The sequence below is a fragment of the Sparus aurata genome, chromosome 23, assembly GCF_900880675.1.
Source record: "Sparus aurata chromosome 23, fSpaAur1.1, whole genome shotgun sequence".
Lineage (NCBI taxonomy): Eukaryota > Metazoa > Chordata > Actinopteri > Spariformes > Sparidae > Sparus > Sparus aurata.
The window spans coordinates 29,127,035-29,137,403 of record NC_044209.1 but is presented as its reverse complement, the minus strand read 5'-3'; the positions used below and the strand labels follow the sequence as shown (position 1 = coordinate 29,137,403).

At 41.7% G+C, this 10,369-nt stretch overlaps 2 protein-coding genes across 3 annotated transcripts; both read right to left on the bottom strand.

The window, feature by feature from the left end:
- Nucleotides 1–1,011: 1,011 nt before the first annotated feature.
- Nucleotides 1,012–4,352, bottom strand: LOC115576023 (heat shock 70 kDa protein 1). Of its 2 annotated transcripts, none has more exons than XM_030408492.1 (2): nt 4,170–4,352; nt 1,012–3,407 (listed from the first exon to the last, which is right to left on the bottom strand). In XM_030408492.1, the coding sequence occupies exon 2, from the start codon at nt 3,405–3,407 to the stop codon at nt 1,488–1,490; it is 1,920 nt and encodes a 639-aa protein (XP_030264352.1). In that variant the 5' UTR covers nt 4,170–4,352; the 3' UTR covers nt 1,012–1,487. The 2 variants fall into 2 exon arrangements, with proteins under 2 accessions (XP_030264352.1, XP_030264351.1); XM_030408491.1 differs by having other exon boundaries at nt 1,012–3,429; nt 4,170–4,351.
- Nucleotides 4,353–5,365: 1,013 nt separating this feature from the next.
- On the bottom strand, nt 5,366–9,765 carry jmjd8 (jumonji domain containing 8). The gene is made up of 9 exons (XM_030408493.1): nt 9,534–9,765; nt 8,989–9,084; nt 7,885–7,933; nt 7,414–7,510; nt 7,223–7,291; nt 6,502–6,621; nt 6,194–6,261; nt 5,967–6,101; nt 5,366–5,886 (listed from the first exon to the last, which is right to left on the bottom strand). The coding sequence occupies exons 1-9, from the start codon at nt 9,632–9,634 to the stop codon at nt 5,806–5,808; spliced, it is 816 nt and encodes a 271-aa protein (XP_030264353.1). The 5' UTR covers nt 9,635–9,765; the 3' UTR covers nt 5,366–5,805.
- Nucleotides 9,766–10,369: the final 604 nt, after the last annotated feature.

Genomic DNA, 10,369 nt, shown 5'->3' with positions numbered 1-10,369 from the left:
TAAAAATAAATCGACCTAGATAATATTAATACTCTGGTACAAAGGCTCGAAGGCTTGATTTAATGATTATTCTTACAGGGACTCCATATATCTTTAGCGCAGCAGTGAATAGAAACTCTGTAATCTGAAGATGTTCAGTGTTGATGATGAAAATGTTGAATTGAAAACGAGAAAAGGACAAACATCAGCAATCAGCTGCTTACTGTTATAAAATGTATCAGTATAGTAACCTATTTTTTTTTCTCGAATTAACTATTCTCAGCTAAGATACAACTGAAGAAAATAACATGTCGCCTGTAAAATATAATCCTGACCTGAGAGCAGTTTCATGTTCACTCACTAACATTTATTCCTGGATGTCTGTTGATGGTTATTGTCACAGTACATTCAGTGATGTCACCGTAGGATACACATCTAGAGACAAACAAATTAAGTGTCATATTTTCTTAAATAAAATATAAAAAAATAGAAATAGAGCAAGGACAGTGAGGTAATCTGCCAAATCTGTAGTGAAATGGTGACATCTAGTGGTGTTTCTGTGAACTGCAGGCAGCATTCAACACATTCACAAGAGGTTCATAATTTATCTCTTTTTGTACAATCTACAAATGCTTGGATTACAGAGGGTTTTATTTATCTATTCATTTTGACATGTTGTTGTTTATTAAGAAGAATCATTGTTGGAAAGGCCAAACAATCTTCAGGGAGAATTGGAAAACATGTTGATATTTATTTTGATATATGAAACAACTATGGACTCTCATCAAGTGTTTTCTCTTCTCTTCATGTCAAATTCTGATGGCTCAATGTTAAATGCATCACCAACTCAAGTGAAAAATAAAGATAAAAAACCAAAAGACACAAAAACTTATTAAACAATCATCTTTATTGTGAAGTCCAGCAGCACAACAGTATTAAACATGTAGACAAGCCAGCTGTCAAAAGCCTTGATTGTTCATCTTTAACCCTAACCCTTAACATTATCGATGAAAGAACACCCACAAACATCTGGACAGTTTTCTTCTCCCACTATCAGTGTTTTATTGTTTCTCTCATTACCGTCAAGTCTGTTTACACATCAGACACATTCTACTTTGTCTTTTAATGTCTTGAACATTAAACAATAAAAAATCAAAGCATGAAAAAAGAGAAAAAATGAAAACAGCTACAAAAATATGTTTCTTATCTTCAAGTCCAGCGATGCAGATAAAAAAACATTAACATGGCACTGATCATCCAAATGTTTATTACCTCATCAGAACATTTATTATAAAATACAATGATGAAAAAAAGTGACCGCAGCAGTGATACAGATTAAAAATCTTTACATGGAACGTCTTTAGATCGACAGATAACTTTATTAATCCCCAAAGGAAAATTAGGTTATCATTGCAAAGGCTACATTCAAATACAAATAATTTAAACCAAAGACCAAACTTGTGAACACCAAACAGTCCCAGTGATCAGAGTCCACATGAAGGGCCACTTTAGTCCACCTCCTCGATGGTGGGCCCCTGGGAGCCGGCTCCTGCCTGCGCTCCACAGCTGCCTGCAGGCGTTCCTCCCTGATACAACCTGCTGATGATGGGCTGACACACTTTCTCCAGCTCTTTCTGCCGGTGTTGGAACTCCTCTTTATCAGCCAGCTGGTTGTTCTCCAGCCAGCTGATGGTCTCGTCACACTTCTCAATCAGCTTCTTTTGCTCCTCCTCGCTCAGTTTGCCCTTCAGGTTGTCGTCCTGCGCGCTGCTCTTCATGTTGAAGGCGTACGACTCCAGCGAGTTCTTGGCAGCAATTTTTTCCCTCTGAAGGTCGTCCTCAGCTTTGTATCTGTCGGCTTCCTGCACCATCCTCTCGATCTCTTCTTTGCTCAGACGGCCCTTATCGTTGGTGATGGTGATCTTGTTCTCTTTGCCGGTGCTTTTGTCCACCGCGGACACGTTCAGGATGCCGTTGGCGTCCACGTCGAAGGTGACTTCGATCTGTGGGACCCCTCGTGGAGCAGGTGGGATTCCCGTCAGCTCAAACTTGCCCAGCAGGTTGTTGTCCTTGGTCATGGCTCTCTCCCCTTCGTAGACCTGGATGAGGACCCCGGGCTGGTTGTCAGAGTAGGTGGTGAACACCTGTGTTTGTTTAGTGGGGATGGTGGTGTTGCGTTTAATCAGGGATGTCATGACTCCTCCAGCGGTCTCGATACCCAGGGACAGAGGCGCCACGTCCAGCAGCAGCAGGTCCTGAACGTTGCCCGAGGTATCGCCTGTGAGGATGGCGGCCTGGACTGCGGCACCGTATGCCACCGCCTCATCTGGGTTGATGCTCTTGTTGAGCTCCCTGCCGTTGAAGAAATCCTGCAGGAGTTTCTGGATTTTGGGGATTCGGGTGGAGCCTCCGACCAAGACGATGTCGTGGATCTGCGCCTTGTCCATTTTGGCGTCCCTCAGGGCTTTCTCCACCGGCTCCAATGTTCCCCTGAACAGGTCGGAGCACAGCTCCTCAAAGCGAGCCCTGGTGATGGAGGTGTAGAAGTCCACGCCCTCAAACAGGGAGTCGATCTCGATGCTTGCCTGGGAGCTGGACGACAGGGTTCTCTTGGCCCTCTCACAAGCTGTGCGCAGCCTCCTCAAGGCTCTCTTGTTGTGGCTGATGTCCTTCTTGTGTTTCCTCTTGAATTCCTCCACAAAGTGGTTCACCATGCGGTTGTCAAAGTCTTCTCCGCCCAGGTGAGTGTCTCCAGCTGTGGCCTTCACCTCAAAGATGCCGTCCTCGATGGTCAGGATGGACACGTCGAAGGTGCCTCCGCCCAGGTCAAAGATCAGGACGTTACGCTCTGCTGTCTTGCCTTTGTCCAGACCGTACGCGATGGCGGCTGCAGTCGGCTCGTTGATGATCCTCAGGACGTTCAGTCCCGCGATGACGCCTGCGTCTTTAGTCGCCTGCCGCTGGGAGTCGTTGAAGTACGCTGGGACTGTGATGACTGCGTTGGACACCTGCTGGCCGAGGTAGGCCTCAGCAATCTCCTTCATCTTCACCAGGACCATGGAGGAGATCTCCTCAGGGTAGAAGGTTTTGTCCTCCCCTTTGTACTCCACCTGAATTTTGGGTTTCCCTCCATCTCCGACCACCTTGAAGGGCCAGTGCTTCATGTCAGCCTGAACCACCTGATCATCCATCTTTCTTCCAATCAGCCTCTTGGCATCAAACACTGTGTTGCTGGGGTTCAGAGCCACCTGGTTCTTGGCCGCATCCCCGATGAGCCTCTCGGTGTCAGTGAACGCCACATAGCTGGGGGTGGTCCTGTTGCCCTGGTCGTTGGCGATGATTTCTACTTTTCCGTGCTGGAACACCCCCACACAGGAGTAGGTGGTGCCCAGGTCGATGCCGATCGCTACACCTTTAGCTGGAGCCATCTAGATTGTTTGAATTTGTGTCCTAATGATGTGGAGACAAAAAACGGAAAGGAATGTCAGAAAATTAAATACCAACAACCGTTAATGCTTCTGTAAGAGCATATTTAAAAAAAATAAAAATAAATACAGAGCTCTGTCTCAAAAGTAGTACCTAACAGCATTGCAAATTGTTAACAGTGGCTTTAAGTGCCATTGTCAAACATCTGGGCAATTATTTCATTGCCGAATTATTGAGAAGAGATTCATGATATTTTTTTATTGATAACTAAAGTCACTTTAAATTAGTCTGATAGGTCTGACGATAAATGCGGGCTAAATTTGACAGTTATTCAGATGGAGTTTGGTGAAGTGTTACAGTATAGGCATGGATATCAAACTGGGTATCAAAACCTCAAGGAAAAAAACATGTATGAATGAATTTATAACATTTGTTACAGATGATATATTTCTATTTCCTGAGGTTGATATTTTTACGATCTAGTCCCTTTAACTGATCAGTGGCTACATGTCTTAATAACAATCATATGAGTTATTATTTCAATGCCGAAATTTTGTGAGGAGGTTAATTATTTTTGTATACATCACAATCTCTTAGTTTAAATTTGTTTGACATGACTGACGACCATTGCAACCTAAATCTGATGGTTATTCATTTGGAGTTTGGTGAAATGTTCTTCCACTTACAGTCCTTCAAAATAAGTTTACCAAACATTGAAGCATCAAACTCTCATATAAACGACTTTTCTGAAGTGTTGTACTCACAGTTCAGCGCTGAGTGTTGAGTGTGATGAAGATGATGTTCTTCTTCTTCCTCTCTGGATCGTCAGCTGCTCTGTTGCTCTCTGATCTGAGTCTGCTGCTCTCTCCGCTCTCAGAGCAGCAGATTTATACCTCTGGACTCAGTCTGGTTGTTTCTAGACGCTTCACTACAACACCGTCAAGACAGCGGCCATGACAGATACTACTTCCTGTTTACTATTTCAAAATAAAACAACGTCTCGTTAAAAGCCGTGTAAGTAATTACCAAACAACGCGATTTTGTCTTATTTTGAAGGTGATATGATTCAAAGCGGGAATGTTCCTGATTCGCTTTGACGCTTGACGTATCTATGTTTAGCAACCTGGCGTGATGACGTAACAAGAGGACGTTTCTGGTCGGTTTGAGAACTTTCTGGAGAACTGGAGCAAAAACCAGATTTAATAACAATTTTATCTCCATTACATCCAATTATCAGCATCATCTCTGTTATGAGCAGTGATGGAATGTAAATAGGTACAATCAATAACTGTGCTGATGTACTGAGATACTTCTACTTGTATTTAATTTATGTTACATTCTTCTTCCACTCACTAAGTTTGGAGGCAAATTTAGAATTTTTTGCTCCAGAGAAATACTCCATATGGAGAACTGCTGAATATCAGATCTGATAATCAGTTTTTTCATTTTATGTATTAATTCATGTTTTTTATTTATTTATAATGAGACTTTATTGATCCTCACTGGGGAAATTGACTTGTTCAAGTAGCTCGAGAGTCAAAAACAAAGAAGGAAACTGACCACATGATTGATAAACAATGACACAAGACAAAATAAAGAATAACACAAAAAAGTATTCGAAACAATAATAATAACATCAATAATAATAAACTATATTATATTCACCCTTCACCTAACAGAGATTTGGGGATTTTCATGTTTATTTCACATTTCAATGTCTGATTATCAAGTTTCCTTTTCTTTCCAGTATTTTAGATCGGAAAATAGTCTTAAACTAACATTATTATCATTTACTGTAATTATTCCTGGGACAGTGGATCGTCCAACAGAAAGCTGTGACAGTGACACGGGGTCAGACGTTCATGCTCCCCTCAGGATGAACTCTGATAACTCTGCAGGCTCGCTGTGGTTCAGACATCAGCTCACATCCCATCAAATAAAAACAGCAGACACATGATGCTTCATGACCTTCAGCTCTTTATCTGTCGGGAGAAAACACAGAAATCCTTCCCAGGAGGCAGACATCTTTATTTCTGAGATAACACTGACTGGATCAGATGTTTTGTGCTTTATTATGTCAACACAGTTCAACTGATTATGAAACAATATCATGACACAGATCAATAATTCTCACATGTATTTCCTTCAACAGTTGGTCCCACAAGAAAAACATGTTCTGTTATCTGTCACTGTGTGTGTGACGGTCAGCAGGAACGTCTCTTTCAGCTTCTTTGATCATAAAATACACAGTATTTAATTATTAATGATCATCATTATGAAACATGGTTTAATTTTAAAACACCTGGAATGTTCCTGCGTCTCACTTGAGTTTTTCCTGCCGTCACTCAGAGGAACAAACTGATGAATCTGATGAGATGAACTCTGAGCTACAGGTGAAGCTCAGCCGAGGAAGGTGGAGATGAAAACGCTGGTGTCCAGGTTGAGAGTGGCGTGCCACCAGCGGTCGGGGAAATACAACACCTGATGGAGGAACATCCAGGAAATGATTAGACAAGATGTTTTCATGTCGTCTGAGTTGTTGTGTAGCGATGAACAGTTACCTCTCCGGGTCTGATGGTGCACTCCAGCGGAGCTTCTTCCACGGGCAGGTGGGGGTAGGTGTCGGTCAGCCAGGACAGGGTGGTGCGGTTCGGATGGAAATGAGGCTCCTGATGAGGCGGGTAGAGGAACCAGCGCTGTGTGATCACAAACACATCGTTCAAGTTTATCTGTGTTCATTTGTCAGATTCTGGAAAAGACACGAAGGAAAGAAAAGTCAGGTGTTCACCTTCCGTCCGTAGATGACCTCAGAGTAACCGGGCCCGTGCCAGTGGAACGGGACTCCTGTTCCTGGACCTGAACACAGAACAGATCTGAGGGTGAAGCTGCAGCTGACTCCTTCACTGTCCGTCCATGATGACGTATTTGGATGTCAGAACTTTTTACAGCTCAAACAGGATAAAACTGAAATTTAAGTTCTGAAGTTCAGAGAGAAAAAGTTAAATTCTGCAGAATCTGACACCGAGGTCGGCTCAGAGTTCTCCTCTCGGTCCGGTTCCTCTCTCAGAGTCTCACAGAGCTGTTTGATGAACTGACCTGCGATCCCGAAGCTGTACGCTCCGCTGGTGCGCGGCAGGACATACGGCGGAGACTCGTAGTGATCGAACAAACTCTGCCACTCCGTGAAGTTGTTGTCTCCGAAGAAATACAGCGTGTCTGCAGGAGAGAGACACGAGCAAAATAACATCAACTGTCAGGACAAGAGATCCACTTTCATTCATGTTCACACGTCTGTCTGTTGTTCTCATATTCCTGTTGATCAATTCTTTTGATTTGGAGGGAAACGTCTGCTGTTGTTCTGTATTTCTCTCCTAATCAATAAGTCATTAAATTACTCCAGCATCGTACTTTCACCATTTTGGGGTTCTTGTACTTGAGTATTTCCCTCTTCTGCCACTTTATACTTCCACTCCAACACATTCTGGAGGGAAATATTGTACTTTTTACTCCACTACATTTATCTGTTAACTTTAGTTACTAGTTACTTTACAGATTACATTCTGCATCAGAGCCAACAGAGCATTAAAATAAATAATGTATCACCAATTCCATAACAAAGTACTATTTCAACACAATATCTTTACTTCAGTATTTTGACAGACGTGAATATTTGACGTGTTGTTTACGTCTTCAGTAAGAACTTTTCAGGTTTAATCAATTTCGGCCCAAAATCAAAAATACAAATTAAAGAGCTTCACAACCAAACCAGGACACCTTCTCTCCTCACTCATCAGGTCGAACAGAACATTGGTCTCACCGCTGCCGAGGGCGTCTGCAGACTGAGGCCTCAGTAAAATATCCACGTACTCCTGAAACGGGACGTCCACTGAAACAGAGTGATGACAGACAGTCGCTCAGCGTTTGCTCGTTAGATAAATGTGGATAATTAATCTTCATGCAGGATTCCTCTCAGGCCGTCGCAGCAGAGGGAGTGTTAGTCGTGCGTACCTTTCTGGTAAGAGTAAGTGTTCGCTGTGCTGAGCCGAACCCGCCGGTCCCCATATTCTTCTAGTAAGCTCCACCTGGAGCACAGCGACCTGAATTTCTACAACAAAGTCAGTTTGTTTAAGTCCAGAATTCAAAACTCTACAATAACACTCTGAAAAAGTTCTGTTTCTGTCTTCTAAAAGCACTTTGGATCTTTCAGCTTCAGTTTGAGAGAGTTCATCTTTAGTTCTTTCATACAAAACCTCATTTCTTTATTCTAGAAATACAAAAATGTGTCTCTGTTCTGATAATCACAATTATCTGATGACCCACCACAGACCTGTCAATCATCCCCACCTGTCAGTGGGTCAGTGGGCGGGTTTTCACTTCATACACACTAATTAAAACATTCACAACACAAACGCAGCTATGTGACTTCCTGCAGCTCGTTAGTGTTTCAACATGCAGTCAATGATTGATCCAGTAACGTACCGTGTTATCAGTCAGACCTCTGAGGATCACCGGGCGGCTGTACGCGTACCTGAACACACAGAAACACCTGGTCAGCAGCTGTGAGACGACACACGCTCACACAAAGATCCAACCAAAGGTTTTTAAATCTTGTGAACTTCACGTGCTCGTGTGTTTATCAGAGTGTGAATATGAACAGAAACACGAAAGAAACTCTGTCCAGATTGTAATGAAAGTCCCGGAGAACAATCATTTTATTTTCCCTTTTATCCGTTCTGATTTCATTTTGTTGGTGGTTGCCGAGGTCAGGCTGCAACATATTGATTATATTCATTGCCCAATAATTGATCCATTGTTTTGTCTATAAAATGTCACAAAATGGGGAAAAATGTTGATCAGCCTCCTCAAACGTCTTGTTTTGTCCCCAAGATATTCAGTTTACTATCAGTTTATCGAAGGAGTGATAATCTGATTATCAAATGAGTTGTTGATTCATTCACAATCCAGCAATCGATCAATTAATGGTTGCAGCTCTATTGTAGATACTTTAAGAACACTCTTATGATGTCATATAAACATCAGAAAACTGTGAAAAGTGTCGTCCTAGACTTCATCTATTTAATACATCAACATTTAATTTAAAATACTTTAATATAATAAGAAAAGGAGCAATTTCTATCATTTAGGAGGCTGGAGACAGTTGGAAATTTAAATAATCAATTAATTGGTTTGTCGTTGCAACTCGGGTTGCTCGGCAACAATTTTGATGAATATGGTGACTTTTTTTTTTGCATTTCAGGACTTTTTATGGAACAATTGTTCAATGGAGAAATGAATCGGTGGATTAACTGATACTAAAGTGATTTTGTCGCCTGGATGTTTAAGTTGCTGTGTGGTGTGGATGGTTTCCATGGTGACACTAGCTGTTTTCAGCCTCAACCAACCTTGAGGAGAAATATTTCATTATTTTTCATCAATACATTTCAGAATAGCTGATAAACTGAACATCACTTCACTGTACTGGAGTTTTTTCCTCTTTAAAAACACAAGTGTATCTAATATCCTGATATTATTGATCAGCTTTCAGTGGATTCATCATCCAGCTGTTGGAAACGTGTCATCTACCTCTCGATGAACTGCTGGTGTGACAGTGAGGAGCTGTCCAACACGTCGATGTTACAGGGACCTTCATCCTGCAGACTGAAATCTGAATTCAACGACCTGAACACAGACATGAAGATCAGAACAAGGGGTCACTTTCCATCACTGCCATACAAAACTTCATTTAACTTTTACGGTTTTTTAATTTAGAGTCAAGCGAAGAAGAGTTTAGTTGTAGTTAGTTCATAAAACATTTTGTCAAATTACTTGAACAGTGGTCATAAACATTTCGGCTAAGTTCAAATGCAATTTATTCCCCATTCAAGTTCATCACCTGAGATTATCTAAATCTCGGCCCCCAAAACCTCTGTGACGTGCTGGACAAGTTGGACGTTAAAGTGGCAGTATTTTAAATGGAGTTTGGTGTGAGGTTCAGTCAGAGTAGCGGGTATCAGGGCTAAGCTAGGCGACATTTTACAAGTCGTGCAACTGATTTTGTAACAAAGTTCAAACATGTAAATCACAAACATGATATTTTAAAATGAAGTCAGTTTATTGCTGAGACTCACCAGCCGCCTCCGTCATCTGACAGCTGCTCCGCCGTCAGGACGATGAGACAGAACAGAACAAACTGCGTGAAAGTGTTTAATAAAACTTTATTTTGTTCCATTCAAACTTTGTCTCCAGCCACTGAAATGTAACTAAACTCAGAGGAACACAGAGTCATCTCATGATAACTCGCTCTGCAGGAGGGGAACTACTTTCATTCTGTCAGAGCACCGAGCCGCTTATCACTTCCGGTCAGAGAGCCAATCAGAAACCACCACCTGACCTGGACGTATGTTGCGTTCAGGTTGAATGGGAACTATGAACTCTACTGCAGAGCTCTGATACTACAGGTAATATTAAAGTGTATTCCATGAAATATCACACTGTTTACTGTAATATGTTATATTTAGATAAAATATGAGATATAATAAGAAAAAAAGAGTTATGACAGTTCACAATTCAGAATTCAGACGTTATTTTGCAAAATTTCTCAGAGACTGTCACTTGGTACCAGTCAGGTACCAGTCAGGTCACGGAGCCTGCCGCTCAGCTTTGCTTCAAATTTTCATGGTGGCCACTGTCAGGATTGCAGTTTTATTTTTTTTAAGATGTTCTCTGTGTGTTTTTTCGCATTTCTCTCTTTTTTTTTTTTGGCTAAATCTGTTTTGCGAATTGATACAAAAGTCATCTGGCGGCACGTTTTTATTTTTGACTGATGTATGATTTCATATAACTGTTATTACTGATGCATTAAAGTGCTGAAAGGATGCGAACTAACCCTTTAATGTTTCAGCTGTGAGGGCCCATCAGTCTATCTGAGCTGATCAGGTTTCATTTTTATGTTCTAAGATTAGAA

What these genes read in the sequence shown, in the direction of transcription:
- LOC115576023 (XM_030408492.1), bottom strand. Translation starts at nt 3,407, where the DNA reads ATGGCTCCAGCTAAAGGTGTAGCGATCGGCATCGACCTGGGCACCACC.
- jmjd8 (XM_030408493.1), bottom strand. Translation starts at nt 9,634, where the DNA reads ATGGAACAAAATAAAGTTTTATTAAACACTTTCACGCAGTTTGTTCTG. An exon ending in GAGGTCTGACTGATAACACG is followed by an intron (nt 7,511 to 7,884) that starts GTACGTTACTGG and finishes ACTTTGTTGTAG; the next exon opens with AAATTCAGGTCGCTGTGCTC. An exon ending in GCACCATCAGACCCGGAGAG is followed by an intron (nt 5,887 to 5,966) that starts GTAACTGTTCAT and finishes TTCCTCCATCAG; the next exon opens with GTGTTGTATTTCCCCGACCG.